The sequence below is a fragment of the Nothoprocta perdicaria genome, unplaced genomic scaffold (assembly GCF_003342845.1).
Source record: "Nothoprocta perdicaria isolate Ctin4 unplaced genomic scaffold, notPer1 scaffold_16, whole genome shotgun sequence".
NCBI lineage: Eukaryota > Metazoa > Chordata > Aves > Tinamiformes > Tinamidae > Nothoprocta > Nothoprocta perdicaria.
This window is the reverse complement of record NW_020454760.1, coordinates 1614968-1641191: the sequence shown is the minus strand read 5'-3', so window position 1 is coordinate 1641191 and position 26224 is coordinate 1614968. Positions and strand designations below refer to the sequence as shown.

General features: G+C 48.4%; 1 protein-coding gene across 1 annotated transcript in view; it reads left to right on the top strand.

The window, feature by feature from the left end:
• The window catches only part of ITPR1 (inositol 1,4,5-trisphosphate receptor type 1), a 146767-nt gene extending 122432 nt beyond the window's left edge, over window positions 1-24335 (top strand). The window contains exons 52-61 of the mRNA XM_026035482.1: window positions 1632-1754; window positions 4857-5032; window positions 6175-6339; window positions 6947-7142; window positions 8315-8416; window positions 9534-9673; window positions 10693-10858; window positions 11595-11755; window positions 18631-18792; window positions 23190-24335. Of these exons, the coding sequence (XP_025891267.1) occupies window positions 1632-1754; window positions 4857-5032; window positions 6175-6339; window positions 6947-7142; window positions 8315-8416; window positions 9534-9673; window positions 10693-10858; window positions 11595-11755; window positions 18631-18792; window positions 23190-23276 (1478 nt within the window). The 3' untranslated portion in view covers window positions 23277-24335. The remainder of the gene's footprint in view (window positions 1-1631; window positions 1755-4856; window positions 5033-6174; window positions 6340-6946; window positions 7143-8314; window positions 8417-9533; window positions 9674-10692; window positions 10859-11594; window positions 11756-18630; window positions 18793-23189) is intronic.
• Window positions 24336-26224: the final 1889 nt, after the last annotated feature.

Genomic DNA, 26224 nt, shown 5'->3' with positions numbered 1-26224 from the left:
ATTGCACACGAGGCTCAGCTGCAGTGGGCAGCGAGGAGCGGTTAGAATTTACCAAGAGTGACCCTCCGAAATGTCAGAGATAAAGCAGCTATTTCCTGCTCGCGTCGACATCTGCCATCTGATACTGCTGCAGTTCCCCCTGCTCAAGTCAGCTGAACTCTAATTACTAGCACAGGAGCTCCAGCGGCTCCAGGGCGTTCTCCTAAAGTGAATGGATGGTAGAATGGGCAGCAGATTCCTGCTGTACAGCTGTGTGCCCCTCGCAAACTGCCTGCAGAGCCAGACCAGTACAAACGCTTTTCAGTGAGGTGGGAGCAGAAATTGTTTCCAAGGCAAGGGCTGCACTGCCAAGCTTGGGCATCATTGCCTGTCCTGGAAGCATGTTAGATTAGATGGGACCTGCAACAGTCAATCTTAGACTAGATGGGGCCTCCAGAGGTTCATATAGGAAAATAAAACATTTCATTGAGACAGCAACTTTGTATTTACGGCATCCATCTATTCTGTTGCATTTTGTTGTTTGAATTTGGACTTGCAAGTTATTTTGTCTTTGAGGTTATCTCTAAGCAAGGTATGAAGACACCTATCATGTAAAACTGACTGTGAGTAGATCAAAAATGCAAGGCAGAAGTAAAAAATACTTTTAAATAAAAGACCTAGAATTTTCCGTTAAAATTATAGGAGTTCAGTTCTGGGGGATTTTAATTTGATGCAGTTACTATGAGGTAGTTGTTTTGCCATCCTTTTCATCTCCTGGTCTGTGACTGACCACCTCAGAAAATGAATCTTCTTGCTTTGTGCTCTTGGCTCTAGACGCAGAGATTATTAAAACTAGGACTTAAAAGTATTTGTAGCTTTAAGAATGTGAGATACGTCTCTGTTTAACTGCACCTTTAGCTCTGCAAATGTTTGTGTCCTTTGCCTACAGTGCAGAGCGATGGTCACCTTGCTTGAACTGGGTTGTTATCTTGGGATATGTTGGTCTATAATCAGCTCGGAGTAAACTTGTCCTGTGTCTGGCAGCTGGTCTTAAAACATTTTAGCCTTGTCTATACATTGCTGCACTGCATTATTGTCCCCCGAAGCCCAGCTAGCACTATCATGGATAATTTTTTTTCTGTCTGGCTGCAGTGGAAAGGTGCCTTGGGGTGGGTGAAGGTCGAATGTGGGTGAGCAGCTGGTAGCAGCGCCCACGGTTTGGTTGCAAGGGATGGTGCTGAATCTCACCTGTGCCACTGAGTATGGATTTTTATTCCTCCTAATCCTTTGTAGCTCAGTATACAACAAAGTATATTATGAGGGGAAACATGAAGTCCATGACCTCTAGGATTTCTGAACTCATTCCCTTGCTGATGCTAGGTGTAGATTCATGTTTGGAAATGCCTTCCCTACTGACATTGGTCCTTTACCATAAAGCCCTATCCAGGAAACTGGAAGTACCCAAAAGGTGTCACCCTAAAGAGTCGTCAAGTAAACGCCAGCACAGGTAGTGGTTATTGCTACTGGTGGTGTTGTGCTTCTAGGCAAACTGAAAATGAACTGAGTTTTGGCTGAGATAAACTTCTTGCATAGTCATTTTGTCTTGATATGCTCCTTTAAAAAGTGTTTTTTGTTTGTTTTTGCCTTTGCAGCTCAGCCTTTCCTGTACTGGTGTGCTCGCAACATGTCCTTCTGGAGCAGCATTTCCTTTAACCTGGCTGTCCTCATGAACCTACTTGTAGCATTTTTCTATCCATTCAAAGGAATTCGAGGAGGTACTAATATTTAACATGCAAAAAATATGTGCATAAATAAAGTTTGATGGGCCAAATTCTGTTCCTGCATTGCCTGTATGGCCCTATTATCTTCATCAGAAATGGCAGAACAGAAATTGGCTCTTGACATTGTCTTGAAGTTTAAACGTTGCTGTTTTCAGACTTACCTGCATAAAAAATGGTCTAGGATTTGCAAAGAAATCCTAGATGAGGAGGGACACTAACGTTTTTGTAATCCTTTCTGTGTTGAGGTATTTGTGAGGAAAGTGCAGAGCCCCGCTTTTTCCTAGGGGAAAAGGTTATCGCAGACAGACATCACCTCTAATTACATGGCCATTCTACTTTAATTCTACTTTAATTACAGTTCTATAATTAAGTATTAATCTGGAAAGAGAGGAAGTATTAACTTGTTGTTTTTCTGGAGCTTGCATTTCATGCATGTCCTGTGCTGTGGAGCGCCCGTGGCCACGTCAGGAGGCGCGTGGGCCGCCGAGCAGCGGAGGGGAGGTTACCTGTGAACACAGGTGATGTGGGCAGTCAGGATGTGACTTTCCCTAGCGCCCTCCAAGGGCACATCCATGCTGACAGCCTCATCTCTCCCTTGGCACTTTCTCTTCTCAGGGCTTTGCCTATCTGAGCACTTAGCTTCAAGCTTGGCTTGAGGACCCAGGGACAGTTGCCAGCCCTGCCTCCCAGTCTTGGCCAAACCTGCAGCTCGGTTTCCTTGCCATAACTGGGTAGCAGCTGAACTTTCATTTCTAGCATAAACTATGCAACAACATGTGCAGTTCATGAGGGATTGCACAATCTCACTCTAGTAGGTCTCATGGAAGATATTTTTGACCCGAACAGTGGGTTTGTGTGAGAGAAATGGTTGTTAGAGCCAACTCAGTAAATGCTTCCCAGGAAGACCTGATCAGACCCAGCTGGTTCTGCCTAGACTGAGCATCTCTGAAGGATGCACCCTATGGCACGCCGACTGGTGGGTTCCTGTTAACAAAAACCAGGAAGCGGACGGACAAATCCTCCTACGAGTGTCCGTGTGATGTGTTTATCACTTGTCAAACTGGTAAAGAGGAAATACCTGGGTGGGAGCTGTTGCCACATTTGTGTCATCTGAGGCAAGTAAGAATCCCAGAAGTAAAACCTCATCCTGGAGAGCATGATTCATGCTCAAGCCTTCACTTCTTTCTTTTCACATTCATTATACAGCTGGGCCAGGCAGATTTTTATCTTCTGTTGAACTTCTCCCTGCACCTCTTTCCTTGATCATTACAAGTTGCCAAGCCTAAAGAAAGCAGAGCTCAGAGATGGCAAACAGCCTGAAAGCAGGTTCTTGTTCAGTACTGTGTGACATAAATGCCATTTTACCATTTCTGCAGTTCCTCAGTCAAGTTAAACTAAGGAGAGCCTTAGTTTTGCCCAAGTAGTGTTGGATGAGTTACCAGCAGAGTTACCAGCATCCCCTTCTGAGCAGCTGGTGGTTTAAAGGTTTTAACAAGCAGAAAGAGCAACCGAGTTTTCCATCTGCAGTCTCAAAGGTCACAAGTTAAAATTTGCAAGTCTGAATTTACGGCCACTGGTAAAACTGCTAATTAAACAAGGTCTTTGAGATGGCAAGCTGCAAGATCAGGGGAGGAGGAAGGACGGTTTGGCATTTTGAAGGTGCCCAACCCTGCATATTTGAAATAATTTATCAAGTAAAGTTCTGATAAAATCTTTTTTGACTAGGTATCCTCAAGAATGTTTAAATATATATGTGTATATATTATATATGCAGCTTTAAGAAAGCAAGGTTTCCAAAACGGATCATTTGGAGGAAATTCTCAGCGTCTTGAATTGCTCAAACATGTTGAACTCGGAGCAGCTGATTAGCATATGCCGGCACAGCAGAAGCTGTAAAACTTATGACTTTGGGAGCAGAAACCAGCTTGGGTGCCTAGAACTAGATATTTAAATTGCTCGAATCCAGATACGTGGAGAACTTTCCGTGGAGCTCTCTGAATTGCACGTTTCTTCAGCCCCCAAGCCTGGGAGGGACTGCACGCGCTGGCAGCGGGCGCCGTGAGGCTGGGCTGGGTGCGGCGAGCGCCGGCTCCGTGCTGCGATTCCAAGGGCGTGAGGAGCCTCGGGAGGATGTCCCGAGCCTCCCGCTGGGATTTCGGCAGCTGCAAGGGCAGTTGTTGCCTCGTTCTGGGATCCGAAACTCCCTTCACACGGTGGAAGCATCTGTTTGACTTTAAGCTTATCAAGTTTTAATTTTCATCTATCCTCAGCTGCCTTTAGTTATCTGCAGTGGTTTGGAGCAAAATTAAATGGTTGCTCACTATGGTTGGAGGAGAGTAACATTTTCTAAGCTGCCTGAGTTTGGGATGTGAAGAGCCATCCCTGCGTGTGTTGCTCAGCAGCTCTCTGAACTTCCGCAAAAGGGCTGCAGAGTGAAATTTGGGGGAATCTCACTGTTTTGTTTGAGGTCCCAGTAATTTGAAGAAAAACACTTTCACGTGAGTGTCAGGAAAAGACGTCTTTATTCCACAAGGACCCCGAGTAACCAGTATTTTAGGCATCATATTTTTGTCGCTCTTGCACAGAGGTGTATTTTTAGCAACGCCGGCTGATGTTATGTAAGCAGATGCTCTCACGGGACAGTCTAAATAGAACCAGAAATAGCAAGAGATGGTAAAAAATGGTGCAAGGTTTTTGACCCAAGGCATGATAGAAGAATAGGCTGTGAATCGGGACCTGCTGAGTTTGTCGTCTGTCTCTTGCCTTCCCATTCAGTGCTTCTGCAGAATACATTAGCAAAACGCCTCTGCTTTTCACCATTCAAGGTGTGCAATAATGAAGAGGAAAATGAAGAATCCTATAATACTGGTGCCTATTTACATAATGCTCCAGTAACAAACTTGTAATTAAAACCTGCTGAAGGCATTGAGTTCAGACACTCTACTTTCCATCTTGAAATCGGTAATGCCTGAACAGGGAGATTAATGATATAGCACAACAAGGAGATAAAATGGCACTTATCTGACTATTTTTGGTTTTATTTGGTATAACAAAGTATTGAAGGTTTGTGGGTTTTGTGTGTTCTCTCCACCCTAGGTACGCTGGAGCCCCACTTGTCAGGCTTGCTGTGGACTGCTATGCTGATTTCTTTGGCTATAGTCATAGCTCTTCCTAAGCCCCATGGCATCCGAGCCTTAATAGCTTCGACGATATTACGACTAATATTTTCAGTTGGTTTACAGCCCACTTTATTTCTTCTGGGTGCATTCAATGTAAGTATTGAGTGGGCTTGGAAGCTCTGTTGCATCTTACGTAAGATTCTGTATCTGCTCGCGAAGATGTTGGACAAAAATAGTCTGGTACATTGTGGCAGTGGCAGCATTGCTTGGTGAAGAAGTAATTCCCACTTTGGGTTGTTTCTTAATAGAAATGCCTTGCTGCTTTTCATTTAATCCCAATTCCCCAAAGGGAAGAGCTCTAGGGTCTTGTGACAGCCTAGTAACAGCTCCCACCCTGGCTAAAAATGTTAAGAGGTCTCTGTGACCCTGGAGCGCTCCAAGTTGGTCTCTGAAACCCTGCCCTGGCCCAGTGACTGAACTGCAGCAGTATGGGGTTGGGTAAGGTTTGCTGAACACCACGTTCCCCAGGTGTGTCTCGCCTGCCAGCCCAAAGCGCCACCCGGAGCGGTTCTGCTCCGGCAGCGCACGTGGGAGCGGGGCTGCCCGGGACCTCCCGGGCGCTCGGAGCCGGGGAGCAGCGCTGCTCTCCCACTGAGTCAGCAGGAGCCGGGCACGGGTGCCTCTCCTGGAAGCCTTTGCCCTTCTTGCAACGGCTGCCTCTTCACAGCAGGGTTTAGTAGTGTCCCTGTCATCACCACGTGCTCGTGGGGGCCACGCTGCTGCCACGGCTGTGGGGGGGGCCGCAGCGTTTAGCAGGTAAGTGCAAGGGAGCTTTCCCTCTGCTGTTGACGGCATCCAGGACCTGATCCGAGGGCGAATTGCCGAGGCACTTGGAGTACTCAGTAACAAGCAGCAGCTGCTGCAGCCCAAGAGACTGCTCAGCTGCACGAGCATCAGGGCTCGTAGCTGCTGAGCACTTATTTAATGAGGACTTCATTCACATTAGGGTTGTGGTGTTATTTTCTTCTCTGAACCTTCAAATGTGGATGCCATGAGATAAAAAGCTGAAGATAAGCATCGGGGCACATGTTTTACTAGAGGTCTGTGGTTTTAGCTTTGGCTCTGCCAAAGCTGTGTAGAAAATGCAGCAAAAAGCAGTTTGCTACTCTGCAGAAAGATGGCAAGTAACCAGTGCTGTAGCATAGCTGTTGAAGCCATCATGTAGCTCAGTTATCACCAGCTTGGAGAAATTGCTTTATTTTTGTGAAGCTAATATATGGCTGATTTACCCTTAGGTTTGTAACAAAATCATTTTTCTGATGAGCTTTGTGGGTAACTGTGGGACCTTCACTAGAGGATACAAGGCGATGATCATGGATGTGGAATTCCTCTATCACCTGCTGTACCTTTTGATTTGTGCTCTGGGCCTCTTCGTACATGAATTTTTTTATAGCTTGTTGGTAAGTATTCATTCTGTCTGCAGGGTTTTTAAAACACCTTCAAAAAAAAACCACACCAGTGTTTTCTTGCCAGTGCTAATTTGGTGGAAAATATTGCTCACTTTAGTTATATATTTGATAAATTAACTAATTTAATTATGCTATTTTAATTTTTTTAAAAGATGAGGCAAATAATGCTAAAGGAAAAACTGCAGCAGAGTTTGTTAGCAGTTGTGAATTGAAGCAAGCTCTGCACATGTAGCATTTAAGCACGTAATGATCCCAGACGCTTGGTTAGGTTACCCAGCATAACCCCTCAAGTCGTGTTGGTGACGGATGCACCAAAAAGCCCCTGTGGTTTCACCACGGCTGCCAAGTGCAGATGAGGAGGCGGAGGGTGCAGCTGCCTTGAAGTGTGTGAGGCAAGTAAGGGGCAGTGAGGTGCGTGCCCCCCAAGCCTCCCACTCAATCCTCCTTTGCCGTATAACTCCTAAACAAAATATTAATAATAACAATAAAAAGTTGTATTGCTAATAGGCCATGTCATGTGATGCAGACATCTAACGTGCCACCAGTTTTATTGGTGACGTACTGGTGAAACAGCCTTTGCTTTTGCCTTTCTCCACAGCTCTTTGACCTGGTCTACAGAGAGGAGACCTTGCTGAACGTCATTAAGAGCGTGACTCGCAACGGGCGCTCCATCATCCTGACTGCCGTGCTCGCCCTCATCTTGGTCTACCTGTTCTCCATCGTAGGATACTTGTTCTTCAAAGATGACTTCATCCTGGAAGTAGATAAGCTCCCGAATGAAACACTTTTGCCAGGTGGGTGGGTGCTTTGACTGCTCCAGGGCTGAGGAAAGTGATAATTGTCTGTCTTGATTCTTCAAGACTGCAGCGCGTGCTGGTTACCTCCTGAATTTGTTCTTGCAAGGAACATTGTTTGCATCAAATAAAACAAATAAATGAAGTTTGGCACAAGCAGATGCACTGGGTCGTCTATAAACCCCTGTGATCTGCTGCAGTGTGAGGAGGGGAAAGGGGGTGGAGAAACCCCTGTTCTGCACCCCTTTGAGATTTGTCTCTTGCTGTTTGCTAAAGCAGCTGAGATTATCTAATTGTGCTGCACCTCTTCCCCGTCTAATTTCAAGCAGGCTTTAGGTAGGCCATTGTGGTGAAGATTCTGCACTCACAGAGCTTGCTTGCCAAATGCTTGGGGTTTTAATGGTGGGGTTTGCTTTCAGCATGAAAAAACGATATTTTCTCTCAACTGAATGGTTATGAGGGGAAGTGGCACCAAAAATGATTCTGAGAACTAGAGCTTTCCATCTCTACCTTTAGTTTGCTTGTAGCTTTATACTCCACTAATTTCCTTCAAGTACTTGCTGTAGTTTAAATTCCTTTAACTTTCTGTGCTGAAGTTAGTTTTCTTATTGTAAGCTAAAAGCTGGGGGTGCTTTCCACTGGCTGGGAACAAATTGAGAGAAGAAACTTGTTACAGGAAGGGTTTGAGTTTTGCCTTATTCCAACTGCTGCTTTGTTTTTTAACCTGACCTTTGAGCAAGTGTTACTTGGCATTTCCAGTGCTTTTTTGCTGTCACTGTCAAGCCTGCGACAGGCCCAAGCCTGCCTGTCCCGCTCGCGGCTGGAGAAGCACCAGGGCCGCGCAGCAACGTGGCTCCACGTTTGCTTTAACCCTAGCAAGGCTGCAAGGGCAAGTCCCCAAGGCATCTTGAAAATGTGTGCCCTGCAACATGGGTTTGGAACAGTATCAGTTGCTTTTTTGCCTTTGGAGCCAATGCAAGATAAATGCTCAACTCCCATCTTAAACTCACAGAAATAATAGGAATCTTTCCTTTGAACTCCCAAGCTCCAGGAGAACACACAGTTCTGGGTCTGCCTATTAGTTGTGCAGGGTCTTTGGTAGGATGCCTTGGTGTCTGGGGACTAGTTCCTGAAAAACATTAAAGCATTTGATTCATTAACTTGTGTTTTAGATCGCATGGAGTCGGGCGAGACCATGACGGGGGAGTTTCTCTATTCAGATGTGTGTAAAGCAGGTAGTGGTGAAAACTGCTCTTCAGTCATTCCTTCTGAGCGTGAGTATCTCTGTCTAATTCCTATGCCATACATGGAGGTTTTGCACTTTTTCTAGTGAAGCTCATTAAATTGAAACAAAAAAAAAAGAGGTCTTATGCAATCAGATCAGGGAACCAAGCTATCATGGCACTAATCAGCTTGAAACTGCTGCAGCTTCATTTAAACTGGTAACATTAATGACGTCTGGTACCTGAAGCATTCAAAATGGAGGAACTAGACCCAGACCATGCTTAGATAAAACACTGTCATAATCCTAAATTATCTGCTTTACCAATTTGAGGAGAAAGGGATCCAGTTTACTACTTTGCAAAGTTTATTATTTTCAAACATTAGCCTTTTAAGTGCAATCTCAGAGCATAACGTCCTGTGAAGGATGAAGCAGAACTTTGTCAGTGTTGTCCGCCCTGGTTAACCAAGGAAACCGTTTTTATAGTGTCAGGCAGTACTCCAAGTCCAAGTAGACAGGGTAGGTATGGCCTTCTGGGTGTGTGGGGGTTTTGGATTTTTGGTTTTTGATCAAGAACATGCACGTGAAATGAGACCCTAGTGTTGGTGATGCCCAAGTCTTTCCCCTTCAGTTGCTATTTTGCTTGAAGGATATTTCTGGATTGCACAGGGATTTGGGTCTGTCCAAGCCCATGGGAAGGGGGATCTACTTGTGAGCATATTTATCATGCTGTGAAAGTCATGAGACCTTTAACGGGGGAGTATGTGAGATTAAGGGATTCTAGCAAAACAGCAGAATCGGAGGCTTCCACCAAATGTTTGGGGGTCAGAAATAGCGTGTTACCTAAGTGCTCTTTCCCTAGGCAGAGCTATTAGCCCTTTGCAGCCCCGCAGCAGTGCAGGCTGCTGGGCACGAGGCCCCGAGCAGTCGGAGCGCTCCAGCTCGGCACGAGCAGGCGGCCGCTGAGCTGGCCCCCGAGCGCCCTCCACACAGCAGGGTCCCCAGCCCGAGCGGGCCCGAGCCCGCGGGATGCGAAGGGCCCCTTGGAGACGCCTGCTCCCGGGCTCCGCTCCGCACAGCTCCCACACGCGGCGGGCTCCCAGCGGGACAGCGGGAGCTGCTCGGAGCGCGCGGGCTCCTCAGCGTGCCTGTGCTTGCTGCGTTCGCAGAAGCCGTCGCCGAGGAGGCGGAGGAGGAGAACAAGGAGCATACGTGCGAGACGCTGCTCATGTGCATCGTCACGGTGCTGAGTCACGGGCTGCGCAGCGGGGGCGGCGTGGGGGACGTGCTCCGGAAGCCCTCCAAGGAGGTAAAGCCCCACGGCGCGCACGTGCGGCCCGCGCAGCAGCAGCGCCGGCGCCTTCCCCCTCTGCAGATCAGCTGCATCTCTGCAGCAGCCCGTGAAGCTGCGGGCTGCCCAAGCAAGACCCTGCAGCTCCTTATCTTTATAGTGAAACAGGTTTTTTTAGCTGAAGGACTGTCCAAAGTGGGGCCTGGATGAGCCAGATGTTACAGCCAGCAGGCTGCACTTTGCAGGTGTAGCCCAGAAGAGCTTCCTCTGGGAAGCAAGAGAGTCCTTCCCTCAGGAAGGAAGGACTTTGCTTGGAGCCCTTGTTGTGGCACAGCTGAAGCAGTGAGACCTTCCCCTTCACGCCTTGCAGCTGGGAACAACGTCCTGCTCAGTCCCCCCTTCACTGCCCCTCTGCCAGTGGCTCGGGGGCTGCTTTGCTTGCCCCAAGCAGGAGGTTGAGCAGTACATGTGGCCTGCAGCTTCAAGCTGTTCTGTAAAATGTGGCCTGATTTCTCTTAAGATGATTTAAAAGTTGCATAATTCCTGAAAGAACTTTGGCAAAATGGGACTTAGGCGCATGGGCCTCTAGTGACTGAAATGGTCTCTGCTGAGGGCAGCCAAGCTTCAGGTCTCATCTGAGAGGATACATGGCTGTTAATATAAATGAATTAATGTACTATGAAATTCCAGTCAAAGACTGTAGGCAGTACTGAGCTGTGTGGACATACAAGCAGATTAACAAGGGGTTACAATGAGGAGCAGCCTGCAGGGAGGAGATATGGGAAGAGCTCATTTCTGTGTTGGAGGAAGAAGGACTTGTAGGTGGCCACCAAAAAACAACTTCACAGTGGCTGTGTACTCTCAGCTACCTAATTTGACTCCTTGTTTGAGTTTCATTCCATGTTTTGAGTCCTAGGTTATCACTGGAAAGCATCAGAAACAGCGACTCAAGGCAGACTGGGGGTGGCACATGTGGTTCTTGTGAGGAAGGAAGTCTGAGGTGTTTGAGTTGCTAAACGTTAAACTCTGTCTTGCAGGAGCCTCTCTTTGCTGCCAGGGTGATATACGACCTCTTATTCTTCTTCATGGTCATCATTATTGTTCTTAACCTGATTTTTGGTGTCATCATTGACACTTTCGCTGATTTAAGGAGCGAAAAGCAGAAGAAAGAAGAAATTTTAAAAACCACGTGCTTTATTTGTGGTAAGTGTAGGAATGTGCCCTTAAGGACTGGGCAGGATGCTGCAGCGCACCCAAGCAGCAGGGGTTTTAGGAGAAGGAGTCCTGAGTTACTGGCTGTTCTGTGGCATTTCTCAACCAGCTGATATTCTCGGGGATCATCTGTAGGAACTTGGCAGGGAAGAGAGAGAACAGGTTTGTTCTCAGCGCACCATTTTTCTTCAAATCCTTAGATTCTCCTGTGTGTGAGAAGAGCTCCATAGTGGAGCAGGAGAGGGTTTATAAGCAGATGAAGGCCATGAGGGTGCGGAGCAGTGAGCCAAGCGTGGGGCCTGCACGGCTAGCGTGCTCAGGTGACACGGTGGCACGGAGTTACATAACACTCGTGCTGCCACAAGTAGCTTTGCAGGCTTGCTGCAAAGCACGTGTTGCATTTCGGTTCCATTATGCCTGGAAGTAGGAAATGAGTCAGGAAATCCAAAAGATTGGCTACCTACTTATTAGGTGGCCACTTTTTGGTCAAGAAAGGTTTTCCATTAGGTGCAATAAAGGTAACCACTGCCCCTAATGCCGCTTTTTTTCTCTCCTTTTCCCACTGCTTTGTGACCATTTCTTACGGACTTTCATTGCTATTATCCAGAGTTCATTTCAGAATGACCTCTGACTGTAGAGAAGCACAAGATGCCACCAAACAAGTTTGTTCATAGGACTGAACAACTCTCTACAAGTGCTAAGGATCGTGTCTGTGTCACTCTTGCAGGTCTGGAAAGAGATAAGTTTGACAACAAGACAGTCACTTTTGAAGAGCATATTAAAGAAGAGCACAATATGTGGCACTACTTGTGTTTTATTGTGTTAGTAAAAGTAAAGGATTCGACGGAATATACGGGACCGGAAAGCTACGTGGCAGAAATGATCAAGGTGAGTTTGGGGGGTGGTGGTGGGAGTAGGAGGGTGGTTCTTGTTTTGTTATCTTTTCCCCTTAAACTAGACTGATCTGCTGGGCTACTTGCTTGGTAAATACAGCGCTTGTGGGAGAGACTGTGGAGCCTCTGCAGATGGAGCGGGAGCCTCCAGGGACCTGGACCGGTCCTGGAGGATGAAAAGGTTGCTCTGTCCTCAAAGCTGCTGTGCTGCAGCTCGAGAGGGAGCATTTCCAGGCCAGTAGATGAAGTATGAAGTGCAGGTTATAACCTGTCCCAGGATAAATACCTTAAACTGACTGTGAAGATTTGTTGTCATAAGATTTTAGCTTATTGCTGTAAGAAACTCCAATTAGTATCTGCTCAATGGTGAAGCCTTGTGATGAGAGAATTAGGAGGCTTGTGTGCCAAATGGCAGGTTCAGAGCTCCTGGAATTAGACCCTTTGTTTCCAAACCCCAGTTACTAATTTGTGTCTGCTGGCTGGGTAGCAAAAGCTCTCTTCTGACTTAGAGCATTTCAATTAGTTATTTCTCTATTTGCTTTCAGCCTCAGGAACTATACTCATGTAAAAAGCAGAATACTTAATGTCTTATATCTGACTTTTTTTCACTGTGGAGGTGCAGCAGACCTCTATGGGGGCAATTTGTCTTGACCTGCTCAGAATGTAAATCCCCCTGAGACCTCGTAGAGGTTGAACATGTTACTTCGGGGTCACTGAAGTGCTCGCCCTGGTTCTGGATTTCTGCCTCTGTAATGAGGGCTTAAGGAAATCTTGTGAACAGTCACCTGACAGAGGATTAGCGCGGGGAGACAGCCAAGTGCATCGCTGCTGCGCTCTGCACAACTCGATGAGACTGCTGCCTGGTTTATCCCCCATGGAAGTGCTGCTGGGAGAGGCGGGATCGCCCACTGCTCCAGTGCTGCTGCTTGTGCAGGGGGGTTTGTGCTGTGCTCAAACTTGGTTAAAAAAAATGACTCAAATTAGCTAACAACATCTTAATTATAACTTCAGATTAGTAGTTCCAATTAGATAGGAAACAAAGCACAGCCTTGGAACGTGATTGCAGGAAACGTGGGAAGTGGGAACCTGTGCCAGAAGTGCAGGATTCCCGCTCGTGGAGCTGGCACCAGTGTGTCCAGGGGGCCAGGCAGGAGCTGTGCACAGGCCAAGGGTCTCTTGCAGGTGCCCTCTTACACAGCGGAGCATTTCAGGTGGGGGTTTCCCTGTGTCTCGTAGCTGTTGCTCCTCAGGAGGCAGCTCTGGGAGCTCACAGGGGTGCCCAGCCGTGCTGCACAGGGCAGGACAGCGTGGCGTGACAGGCCCCGCAGCTCAGATCCTCCTCAAGACCCATCTGGCAAATGTTCCTCTGAAACCCCGCAGCGGTTTCTTTCCATTGCCCTTTGATACTAGAAACCTTCTCTTGCTCTTTTCTGCCTCAGAAGATCTGAACTGAAAATACTTTAGATCTGTTTCTGCACCAGACCTGTTCTAAAGTCTTCAATAGGAGTCAGAAGATCTGTCTTCTGCTTGAGGTGATCTAGGAATTGTTCAGTGCATGGTTCAGGTTTGATTCACATCATCTTGTCTTCATTCCATAAACAAAATTGTAAGTAAAAGCTGAAGGAAAGCCTGAATGCATCACTGGTCCCAGTATTTCAGGTTCCCTCACTGGATTTATTGGGTGTTTTCTCTGTTTGCATGGAGCAAGAGGGAACCTGTGGTTGCTCAGTGCCTGCAGCTGCCTCGCTCCTCCAAAGCCCAGTTATTTTGCTCAGCTTTAAAGGGATTTTTCCGACTCAAGGTGGCACTGTAACATCTTTGGTAGTGACACAGATGGGGCAGCTGGGCAGCTCTTTCTCCATCGCCTGTTATGCAGCACCGTTGCTCAAGGAAAATAGAGACACGTTTTAATAGTTACGGGTAGGAAGCATCATGTGCTCTAGATCATGCTGTGATTATAAAAGGCACCTCAGTTATGCTTCACCTTACTCTGACTCCCAGCAGAATATCTGTAGAAACCTCCTGAACTTCTGCCTTTTGGCAGCAATCAAAATTTGTATTTTTTCCACAAACATCACAGAACAGTTGAAACAGAAGTTAGGATACTGAAATTATATTCAATATCAGCTTGAGAGTTGCCTCCAGTGCTTTAAAAATATTTAGGTACTTTGATATCAAGTGAAACTGTCCACATTTTTTGTGTTAGTGAATATTCACAGGCATTAAGAATGATATTCAAATCTAATCTTTTCTTGTCGAACTATAGTGTGTGCAGAGAGGTGATTTTTAGGCAACCCCATGCTGTACTGAATGAAGCAGAGCCAAATCTTGCTCATGAAGTGCAGCCTGCAGGACTCTGATCCAGCATAAAAAGAAACTAGCCATGAAAATTGACGATTAATTACAATTTAGTGCCTTTGTAGTTCTTCAAGGATAGAGGCTAATGAATGAATGTCAGGGTGCACAGAAAAGTCAATAAGTAAACTTTGAAACCAAGTTTAAGGTTTAATCCTCCTCAACAGCAAAAGACAACAGTGATCTGGCAAAACCTAACCTACCATATCTCTGTTCTCAAGTTTGCTTCCATAAAATTTCTGGCCTGGGAGAAAAATATGGGTCTGTCTTAGTTGTTTGTAGTTCTCAAGATATTTTTGTTGAATAGTAGTTTGTTGTTTTGGTTTTTTTTTTGTGGAATTCCCATTTGTTTGTTCACTGTAACATTGGAACCATGCTAATGTTGTCCTGTCCTTGCACGGTTTTGGTAGGGAGGTGAACAGGTGATGTCTGGCTCCAAGTCTGTGAGACATCCTGATATTCCTAGTTAGGCATTGCTAGGGAAAGGCAAGGGGAAAAGTGGAATTGCTGGCTCTGTTTGATGTGAAAGGGACGCTTATCCACGCCCTGGCTGTTCAAGTGAATCATCTGCTCTCTTGAAGTTCCTACCAGTGCTTCCAAGGTTGATAACTTTATGGATCTGGGGAGATGATAAACAGCTTCACATGAAGCAGGTTACCTTCCAAGAGCTTTCTTGAATGATCTTATGTATTTAATTATCAAAGAAAGAACCATAAGAAAAGAGGAAGCAGCTAGTGATACTAGAACTGGCCTTTAATTCCTGGTGTTAATCAAGGCCTTCCGATGACCTAGCACATGTGCATCTAGCTGAGCCGCTGCAGATGCTCGTCTAAGATAGCGAGGCTTCAGGATGGATCGATGCCTTCAGAGGAGGTTCCTGTGGGAGCTTTGCTGATGGCGCTGCGGGCCGGCGCTCGGGTTTCCCAGGAACAAAGGCGTGTGGCTCGGTTGCTATATTGCTTTGTAGTCACCAGGGAAGATCAGGTGATGTCTGAATAATGCTGTGTGTGTGGGAGGTGGGGGGATCCACTTATCGTGTTGGCCAGACACCGACATCCACACCCAAATGACTAATGTGAACTCGGTGCAACTCCCTACAGATTAATTCATTTAAATGCCTTCTCTGCCCATCCTCGCAGGCGTGTGCGCTCGCTCCCAAGGTCTCCGCGGTGGCCGCGGGGCGCTGCAGCAGGCCGGCCTGCAGGCGTCTTGCCGGCCGTGCAGGAGGCGACAGGTCGTGTCCGTGCTGGGAATTGGCCTGTCCACCCGTGGGGGCCGCTCCGCACACGGAGCGCTCGGCAGGCGGCTTCCCAGCCGGTGCTCCGCTTCCCGCGGCTCTGCGGCCTCGTGCTGCGCCCGGGGCACGTCGCACAGCCTCCCGTGTTGCAAAAGGGAGGCAGCGCAGGGTGAGGGATTGCCCAAGCTCACGTGTCCTCAGCTGCAGCTCTCGCTCCCACGTCTTAAGGTGGGTTGTGTCACCCTCAGAAAATAAGCCATCCATATAGGGAAGGGACGGTGCAGGTTCTCTTAGAGCACCTGGAAAGGAAATGAAGACTTAAAGGTTTTCTTTCATGCCCAAATTTACTTCTTCATACAAACCAGACATCATGCTAGCTGTCACAGTGCTCCTGTTTGCTTTTTGAGCAAAGTGCCATAGCAGAGGTGGAAAATATTGGCTGTTTCTACTCTCTGGTTATTCAATGTGGCCCTTCTGCCAGGTCCCTGGTAAGCAAAGCCCGTGTTTCACCGGTCTTGTGAGCTTTGAAACGTGCCTCCTTCCCAAAGCACATGGCTGACTTGAAAGGAATTCCATCGGGATTAAGCTCCCTGCTGGGCTGCCGCGTGCTCCGCAGCACGTGTGTGATGCTCAGCGGCAGCAGCGGCCTCGAGGGACTCCGGCTTCCCCAGACCCGGCTCAGCAAAACTCCATCCGTGGTGGCCGGGCAGGGGAGCTAAACCAAGGCACCGACAGCGATGACAAGTGGCAGGCCAGGATGCTTCCCTAAAGTGTTTGGATGGGGACTTAGTGATGTCAGCGTTGGAGAAAGATATGGAAATGACTGCGCTTGCAGTTTGTGGAAAATATTAGAAACTTGGTTACATGCATGTATAATTGGTGCCTGGAAATCCTGCAGTTTTGGACAAAATCACCTGCTAAACAAGCAGCACCTTGCGATACCTGAGTTGGCCAGCACAGTTATGGGGTTAAAGACTAGGTGATGGCAGAGGCGAGTGAAGGGATGGGTTTGGCTGTCTGAAACGCAGTGTCCCAGCCCTGCTCCAGAGCCAGGATGCAGCTCTGGAGCTGCCTGCACAGAGGGGCCAGGCATCTGGATGCTCCCTGTGTGGTTCCCCTGGGGCTGCCTGCAGCGGGAGGCTCTGCAGCCCGTTTGGACCAAGCACCAGCTGCCGGTGCTGGCCTGGGAGACCACGCTGGGATTTCCCTGAGCAGCCCCTTGGTGCACAACCTGGTGCAGGGCTTTTTCCAGGGAAAGGGAGAAAGCGGCAGGAACAGCCGTGTCCCATCAGTCTTGCCTGGGGCCGGGCGCTAGGCACAGCCCCGTGCACTCGGTGCCACGGTGGCCACCGAGCCCTTTCTTAGAATAAACCTTTGGCAGAAGCGAGGCAGAGCGGGCGCTTCTCAGAATGAATCGCATCTGCATCACGCAGCGCCACTTCCTCTTTTTTTTCTTTAATTTCCAATCATGGACATTTTTGAGAGGCTGGTCAACATCGCCCCCGTGTCTGAGATTTAATGATACTTGCTTTGCGAGAGGGACTTTTCCAACTTTACCTGGAAGAGCGCTAACCCGAAAGGCTGCGCTCGTGGTTAGCCGGCTTCCGCCGGCGGCTGCGCCCGCTCCGTCTGCTCGCGCGGAGGAAGCGGCCGTGGTGCCGGGAAGCGGCAGCCCAGGGCGCGCGGGATGCGGCTCCGGCCGGCGCTCCGGCCGCTTCCCGGCGCTCGCGGGCTCCCCTTCCCACTGCTGCAGCCCCCGCGTGGATCCCCCTGCAGCTGCCCTGGCCGGAGGGTCAGGAGCTGCCCTGGCTGCGCGGAGCAGCCGCGATGCCCCCGCGCCGCCCGCGGCCTCCGGCCCCCGCGTGAGTCACGTCCGCGGCGCACGAGACTTTTATGGAAGCAGCGAGTCTCGTTTCCTTTTCGGCAGCCTTCTCCTTTCGCGGCCCTCCGCATTTGCACGATCGTTGGTATTTTTGATCTTTCTGCACTGCCATGAGAACTAGAGAGGCACTTTTTGTTTATTTTTCCTGAGGTGAAAGCCAAGATTTCCCAGCCCCCACAGCCTCCCAGAGCAGGGACTTCTATGCAGCTGCTGGACATGAAACTCCTGGCAAAGCTGCCCAAGCCAGGGCTGCTGCTGCAGGCACCACTGTGCCCCACAGCAGCTCACACAGCTGCTTGTGCTGCCAGGTGGCATCAGAAGGTACCAGGCTGAGGTCCTGGGAACACCTGAGAAGTTTCCCTGTTTGGGGAAAAGTAAAATAGAAGCATTTCCATAGTGAGGCCTGGGCTGGAGCAGGGCAGGAGCTTCAGAGCTCTGGGTTGCGTCCACATAGGAGCTCAAGCATGAGGAAGAGGGCATTTTAGCCTGATGACGTTTCAGTCTCGCTTGCTTGGTCTTTGAAGCTGCTTGGTCACCGGGAGCAGTTTCGGTTTGTCTTGCCTGGGGGAGACCTGAGCCCGGAGCTGTCCGCGGGCACCGCCATCCAGCACTGCTTGTGGGACCCTCTCTCCCTTATCTCCAAAATGTGCATGAGCAAAACCCAACCTGCACCCCCCAAAACTCCTCTATCTGCAAACTCTAACTCACAAGCACAAACTTTGCTTGACCCAAAACGTCAAATCAACTTGTCAGCAGAAAATCTCCAGCAAAGACACCTGGAAAGCTGGGACCTGTGGCGCTGGAATTGCATCTTGTCTGTTCAATGCCATGAGAAGCTCTGAAATCATTCTCCATTGGGGTGTTCTTTAATAAAACCAGGGCACATATACAGCTTCTGGATTTCTGAAATGCTTGATTTTTTTTCCCCCTTGTGACATAGACTTGGGCTTAAACCTTTCATTGGACTTAAAGCTGTTCAAGAAAAAGCAAATATTCTGACAGGCTTATCCCAAGCCATTTGCTACCTGATTCTGTGTACCAGACTCCTAGTGCTCCAACATGCTTGTCAAGACATCAGATCTGGGCTATTTTATTGTGCAGTGTTCATGTATTACGCTGAAACATGTCTTAAAACAAGAAAAGGCAGCTGGAGAGAATGAGCTGCTAGGAAAGGAAAAGCCAGCAACAAGAAGCTTTAATTTTCTGCAGTTACGTCTGAAGTGCCTCATTGCCTCTAGTGGGCAATTTTGCAAACTTTCCAGTAAGATGCAAATAAAACTACCACAAAGCTTGCGTAGTTGAAGAATGTCCCAGTGTAGCACTGAAGATTTCTCTGCGCTCGCATACAGGTTTTTCTCTAGCAAACACCAATTATTGGCTTGTGTCTGCTTTTCAGGAGAGAAACCTGGACTGGTTCCCCCGGATGCGAGCCATGTCGCTGGTGAGCAGCGACTCGGAAGGAGAGCAGAACGAGCTGAGGAACCTGCAGGAGAAGCTGGAGTCCACCATGAAGCTGGTGACCAATCTCTCTGGGCAGCTGTCAGAGCTGAAAGATCAGGTAAGGGCGCCGTGCCTGGGAATGCGCCGTCACGTGCTGACGCCGCGCGGTGCAAAGGTCTTTCCAGCCTCTTTTACATGCTGGTGTTTACAGCCCCACGGAGCCTGCAAACGATACTCAGAGCCTTTCTGAAGCAGCCACTTCTAGGGAAGAAAAGTCAGCAAACAGAACATCCCTATCCCCTGCCCCAGAGCCCCGCACCAGTGTTGAGCTGCCGGTCAGTGCCAGCTGAACCAAAATACTCCAAATTGGCCACCTCTCGAGCACAAAACTTTGCATAAAAGAAAGTTGAAGTTAACGTAAAACTTGATAGGTGGGGGGTATGTGGAGGTATATATCTTTGGGTTTGTCATAGCTTTTTTTAACCCTAGCGTGAATCAGAGGGTGTGATGTTGATAGTGCTGTGCTGCGGCTTGGACCTCAAAAACCCCTGGAGAGCCCGGATAAATGTGAGCAGTTACTTTGCACCAATGTCTGCTATAGGCACCTGTTTGCTAGTGCAGGTACAACTTAGCTGCCCTCTCACTTTAGCCTGCAGCACAGACATACCCACAGGAATATTACGCTTTGTGCTGTTTTGCTTCTGCTTAACAAACACACTAGGGAGAGAAAGCTTTGGTTTGGGTGGGTTTTTTGTTTTTACTTTTTAAATGCAGCAGGTCTTGCTGCTGTAAGAGCTTGAGGACTCACGCTAACTTTGTTTTGGTCCAGCTCTTCCCTGTGCGTAGTTAAGATCAACAGCTTTAAGCAGGTTGTGCTTTATTCTTTTCTGGGAGAGGCTAGCAAGATTGTGCTTGTGATACATGGAGGTGGAATAATAGCAGACCAGAAAACTGCCGTTTGAGAATTCACCACTAGTACGGTTTATGCCTCCTTGTACTTGGTGTTTTGGACCGAAGGCTCGTGCGTGGCGGAGCGCCCTGGAGCTGAGCTCAGCGGAGCCCCCACGTCCCGGCGCTGTCGGGGTGCTCCCCGTGGCGCTGCCCTGCGGCCGTCCCGGGGCCGAGCCCCGCGGCGCGCGTGGAGCCGGGGCCGCCGTTCCCCAGCCTGGCAGCCGTGGGGCAGGTGGCTCCCGCCGGCAGCCCCAGCCTGCTCGGGGCTCTTGGGGCTGCTTCCCAGCCCCAGCTCAGCGAGGGGGTGGAGAAGCACCCAGGGCTCGGTTCGGCGCTGCCCATGGGGCCTGCGGCCCAGCTGGAAGCCAAGGGGAAGACGTGGCCACCTGCCCTGCAAGCTCTTTGCAGCAGGAAGGCACCTGGTCGTGTATCTTTATGGATTAATAACCTAGGCCAGGTGGTTAATTAGCCCAGTTTGCATATCTAGCCCCTTGGATGAATGTGATTGCAGAATAGCTGGCACAGCTGCCCTCGGTGCTAACCCGATTCCTGCCTCCTATCCCTCCTCCTTCGACCTGCTTTCTGTGCAGGTTTAGCTTTTTGAAGTCCCGGCAAGGTGGTATCGACTGAGGCCCCGAAGCGCTCTGGCTTCCAGTGGTGCTCTGCTTTTCTGATAGACTTGGGCCCTCTTACCTGGTACCCTGCGGAGCACAGGAGCTGATTAGAAGTGCAGGACTGAGAACAGGAAATCTTGCTGCTCTTGGCTGTAATTGATTTTTGGATGCTGTGCTGTGGACTTGCTCACTTCAGCTGCTTTAGAGAGCTGAGGGTAGAAGCAGTTGCTCCTTTATTTCTGCTTCAATATTGGCTGTGCAGCATTTTTGCTATTTTGCCTGGAAATAATTATCTTAGAGCATGTCTTGCGTCTTCCTGTTGAAGGGTCTGACTCAAAAGTGGTCGGCAGTCACCAGGAGTCTTTCCATGCACTCCAGCCAGCCTTGGATCTGAGCACATTTGCTTCTGAAGCTTGCAGTAGTCGGCTGATGAAACACTAAAAAAACACTTGTGCTTTCTGAAAATAAGAATGAAGGATTTAGTTTTTAGAGAGCTATTTGACTGTAAAAGCAAAAGAGGAAACCAGCTTCGTTAATGTTGTGATCACTTTTAGGAATTCCCCTAAGTGCTGTTGAGCGAGCCCTGGTTAAGTTGCAGGATGCTCCGGTTGGGTGACACAACCCGTGTATCCCTCGCCTGATCGAGAGCTGCCTCTAGGAAAAGGAACCAACTTGGGGAACTTTGCTTTGCATCTACCTGTAACTAGATGCAGGGAAAGTCTCTCCTTTGGGTGTTCTTCAAGCTCATTAGTTTTCTGAAGACTGTGGTTGTTAAAAACTGCCTTCTTTCACCAAAAAAAGTCAGCAGAAGGTATTAAAATCTTTATCGCTCCAATTCTGTGCAAAAAGGTGACAACAAAGCTGCCTGCAGCAGCAGGGTTGGCTCTCATCACCACAGGCCGTCCCAGGGCCGTGTCCCGGTGCCGGTAACTGAGATGCATTTGGAATAGGAAGGCTGCTGCTCTTTGAAGGCTCCCTGCCGGCGGCCGGGGACCCTTGGCCTCCCCGACCACAGCCCTGACTCGCTCCGGCGCCCGGGCTTCCCCTGCGGAGCGGCCGCGGGCCTTGTGCACAGCCAGGATCCTGATCATGCCTGTGGCACATGCCTGGCGCTCCTCTCCGGAGCCGATTCCAACTCACAAGCAACCTTTGAAACCAGGCAGAGTGCGCCGGTGTAATTATACACGACTATCTGAGAGTCCAGCTTGGCTCAGCTGAACTTCAGGCCCCTTGGTTTTGTTTTTGTTTTCTTTAATGCTCTCGGCGTCGCTCACCTGCGATGGGGCCGCTCCCGCAGTGGCTTTGGCTGCGGGGCCGGTGCAGCTAGCAGGCTCTGCAGGAGGTTCTCCCCCTGCTTAAATGTGGTCAAGACTAAAACCGTTCCCTCTCGTAGGCCTTGCCTCCCGCACAAGAATTGCACACCTCCCAGTACTAATTGCAGTCTGTTTGTTGCATTTCTCTCAGCTTCAGTTTTTTTCTTTTTAAAAAGGCAATTCTCCTGCAAGCATCCTTTTTTTTTTTGATTTTGAGGAATGCAAACTCTTTCAAACATAAATACCTATTGCAGTCTTTTTCTCACTTCTTTATTTGAGTTCTCTGAAATAGTCTGTTAGTTTTGTCCAATTGTGGTTCTTAATTTGTCCAGAGACACTCATTCACATAAACAGGCATTTCCCAAGTGAAGTATTTGCTGTCTCTGTGTGCTTCCAGTTTGAGGGCTATTTTAAAAATAGGAAAAGGGAAACATCCAGCTGATAGAGCAGAGGGGTGGCTGTTATCATGAGCGTGTCAGTAAAGCAGGGAGGTGCAAAGACTCCCCTCTTTCTGCTACTTACCCTCTTTTGCCAACTGATCTCTGCAAGGCTCTTTGAGAAGACGTGCAAGAGGGCTGTAAAGGAGAACGTGGAGTATGACCTGTCCTTGTGGGACAGTTTTCTTAAGTAACCTAGCAGTTCTGCCTCCCCTCTGGTGACGTGTTGGGCAAGGCAGCAGGCTGTAATCCAGCGTAATTATGGTTTCGAGAGGAATACTGGATTCAAGCCCTTTCCCTGGGGATCGGCTGAGCGTGGTGGTCTGTTCCTGTTGTACTTGCGCGGGTGGCGCTCATGGTGTGCACAGAGCTGGGGGGAAATGGGGAGACTTCTGAATATCCCCCGGAAAGGAGGGGGATTTCTTCACCATCTCTCAAATGTGACCTTTTATTGTATGGGAATTTGCTTTATTTAAGTTTCCAAACCTTGGAAAGTATTTAACAAGAAAGAGAACAGAGAAAGGAATGAATTAGGGTCATTTTTCAATATCACAGTAATAAAAGATGATCTGTTTTCAAGTTGTAATGGCACCAACCTACTTGGTGGCGCCAAACATTTTTATAATGGCACCAACATTATTTTATCTGTTGGGAAGTATTGACAAAGATTTGTCTTTCTGGCACTAAGGTTATGGAAAGTAGTTGGACTTACATCACTGCTTTGCACTTTGGCTCTGGCAAATCTAGAGGGATGATTGCTGTCCTCTGAAAGCGTTGGAGTGTTCCAGTCTATTCCGGCAAACAAGAGTATTCCCAACTTGACTTGAGGGCTCTCCTTTTTTTTCCTCCTTTAGCCAGTTTTGTATGTTGGATGAGCTACAAAGAATTGTCAGCAGGAGGTTTCTGTATGTTACTCTGTATTAATTCCTGCCAGCCATTTGGTTCTCATGATCTGTTTTCTTGCAAAACAGTAGCCAGTCACACGAGCAAGTTCACAGATTTCCCTGATGAGTTCACACAGCAGGTTTGGAGTTGCCTTTTTAATCTATTAGCGCTTGGCATAGCAAGCAGAAGAGGAACATTATTGTAGAAAGTGGATTTCGGAGTAAACCCTAACCACGGAATGCAGCGATGGTTCATTCTGCAGGCTGACGTACAGGAAGTGTCTAGGCCTAATGAGCAAACTTTTTAATTTTCCAGATGACAGAACAGAGGAAGCAGAAACAGCGCATTGGTCTCCTAGGACACCCTCCTCCCATGAATGTGAACCCACAGCAACCAGCATAAAGGAGAAGGGGTCACTTCTCCCTCTTGCAACCATAGGAATAATGCGAAACCAGAGTTCAGATTCAACCACCGAGGCTGCTTCTGTGTATGTTTAGTTCATTTTGTAAATACCATGTTTTTATACTATATGTATATGACTGCTACTATATAAAGTTTGGGGCATATGTATTGTAATTAGAACTGCTGGCACACGATGGAGGTTGTACTTGTGCCAAAACTTATCAAAATTGCCTTTTTATCGGAAGGACTAAAGAGAGCACCTGAATTGCACTTGAAAAGAATATTTGACTATGTGACATGTATTTTGTATTTAAAAAAAAATAGAGTAGCTAGTATTTATGTTTTTATACAATTGTGCAATATGAATTATGCAATCACAATATATTTGTAACTCCTGAATGTCCTAAAGGGAGTGCACATCTTTGAATCTGGTGTGTTAGTACAATGTAATAAATGGTATAAAATTACAGATGTAAATGAGGCTGCTGCAAAATAGTGTTACTGGTGATTTTTCATACCCCTGGACATTTTTGTACCATGTGTGTAAATATCCTGCGATGCCATATCTGTTGCCTCTTCCTCCCAGAAACAACTCTGGGAACTCACGAGCTGTTAAATTGGTATCAATTAAGGCAAAACATTACTTTGAAGCTTCCAAATCAGGAAAGCAGGAGGTATTTTTCAAGTGTTTTCCTCAAAATACTGAGGCTAGAAGAGCTCAGATACTGGGTTTTTTAAATGGTAAAATTTCTTAAAGGGAACTTTTTATGCAAAATAAGTGTTCGGGATGAGTTTGCACCACTGGTCAATCAGTGCAGTCTCCTACAGGTGTTTTGTGCCGTGACACTTAGAAACCTATTCCGAGGCTGTCCAGGCTCTGCCTGCTCAGTGTAGGACTCCTCCCTTTTATTTTTTCATTAGAAACCTATGTGCCTGCTCGAGTTTGAACAAACAGGCGTTGCACCAATTGAAATATGAACTATCCCATTAGGACTGTAGTTGAGCACTGATGTATGTAATACTTGTGAGAGAACCACTTGTTTTGAGATTTTTGTCCCTCTTCTTTCTCTCCCTCTCCATTTGGGCACTCTTTCTTTGGTTTCTGCTTCCAGAGAGTAGGAGAGGAACCTTTTTTTCCCCCCTTTTCCTCCCCCTTTCCCCTCCAATCCATTGCGTAGTTTTATACATGGACCTCATTTTACAAAAGCTAATTTCTCTGCAATACTGTCTACAAAAAGAAAAAAAAAGCTACAGAGCTATGAAAAATTTGTAAATGCATAAATATAGGTATTTAAATAAATGATGCAAAATACTCTACAGCGAGAGGCTGCTGGTGGTCTGTGCACGGCGCGGTGCTGCTCCGGGCCGTGGCCCCTGCCCGCCGGCGCCGCGGATCTCGCACGTGGAGGCTCCTGCCCTTCCCTGCCGCCTCCGGAGCCCGGGGAGGGGCAAGAGGTGGGTCTGTTATCAGCCAGCGCTCCCCTGATAACGGAGAGCACGATTGCCCTGGCGAGAGAGCGGGTTCGGATGCTTCGGCCTGTCTGATGCCGGCCTGGGTGAGAGTTTGAAAGCTGCTCCAGTTTGAGGTGCTGCGTGCTCGGGAGCATTGGCCGATTATGTGTATTTGAATAAGAAGTATCAGGAACTACCTGGTACCATTAATCATCCTTAATCTGATAAGTGTGTGCAACTGTCTGAACAGGGTGGGTCTCGCTACTGTAGGTCACTGCAGAGTGTCGGATGGACTGTGTCCTCAGGGGGCAGGGAGTCCGGGCGCCGGGGAGCCGAGGGCAATCCTGCACCCACTCCACGCACCGTTTCCAGAACATGTCCCGCTGCATCTGTCCTGTCACCTCCCCGGCCGCTGGCTCCCAGCAAGGGGTTTGCATAGGAAACGTGACGGATGTGCCTGCTGTCAAGAGTTGTGCAATAAAAGGAGACGGATTTCATTTTCTCTGAGTAGTGGAGACACGTCTGACTCATTTCTTCCCTTCCATCCATTTGGGAACAAACAGCCGCTCGGCTCTGCCGGGCAGCCTGGTTCCCCTCCCGTCAGGTGAGAGGGAGGAGGTGCTGCGTGGCGATGCCGGAGGCAGCCGCTTCGGGAAGGCACCTCTGCAAGGTGCAGGTAGGCGACAGCGCTCCACGGTCACCTAAAAAGGCAAAATGCAGGGCCAGCAAGAAGTGCAAACCCCAATCCGGTGTGAAAATCAGCCTCATAATATTTTACTGGTATTTCCACATGTGATTGTCTTTTTCCAGATATGGTATGATGCAAGAAGTGATCTATTTGTGTGTATTATTTTTTTCTCCCTTCTGCGATACAGCTGCAGCACTGGGAGTGAAGTGAAGCAAAACCCCCTCCTGACGCCCGAGCTGTGGCCAGGGCAGGTGGCGGCTGCTGCCGGGTTCACCTGCCACGGGACAGGGCGAGTTCACCCGGTGGCTACGAGAGGGTTAACGTGGCCATTCCTTTCCCTTCCCTGCTGAGTGTCTTGGGTGTAGCCTGTAATCGCTTCTGGGGAAGAGAGGAAGGCTGCTCCTTCCTCCCATCCGTCAGCAAACACATGCCATTCGCTTCTGGAAACTTGTTACTACAGTGAAACAACACGCATAACAACCATAGGTATTTCACTTTTTTTCTTCTTGCCTTGTTTCCCAAGGCCACCAACAGTTTGTGTTTTCTGCCCCCTAAAATTCCTTCATCACGCTGCAACTATTTGATTTACCATTTGTTTCCATAAATGCTGAAAGTGTAGTTGCTGTACAGTACAATTTGGCATTCTGCTCTTGTAGCCATCTCCCCAGCAGCTCCCCTGAGTGCTTAGTGGAGTCAGCTTAGGCCTCTTTGATTTTTCTTCTTTCTTTTTAGTTCATGGTTTGCTTTAGGTGGCGTTTCCCGAACTCCCCCTGCGTGTCGTGGCAGGGGAGGAATCTTTCGGCTTGCA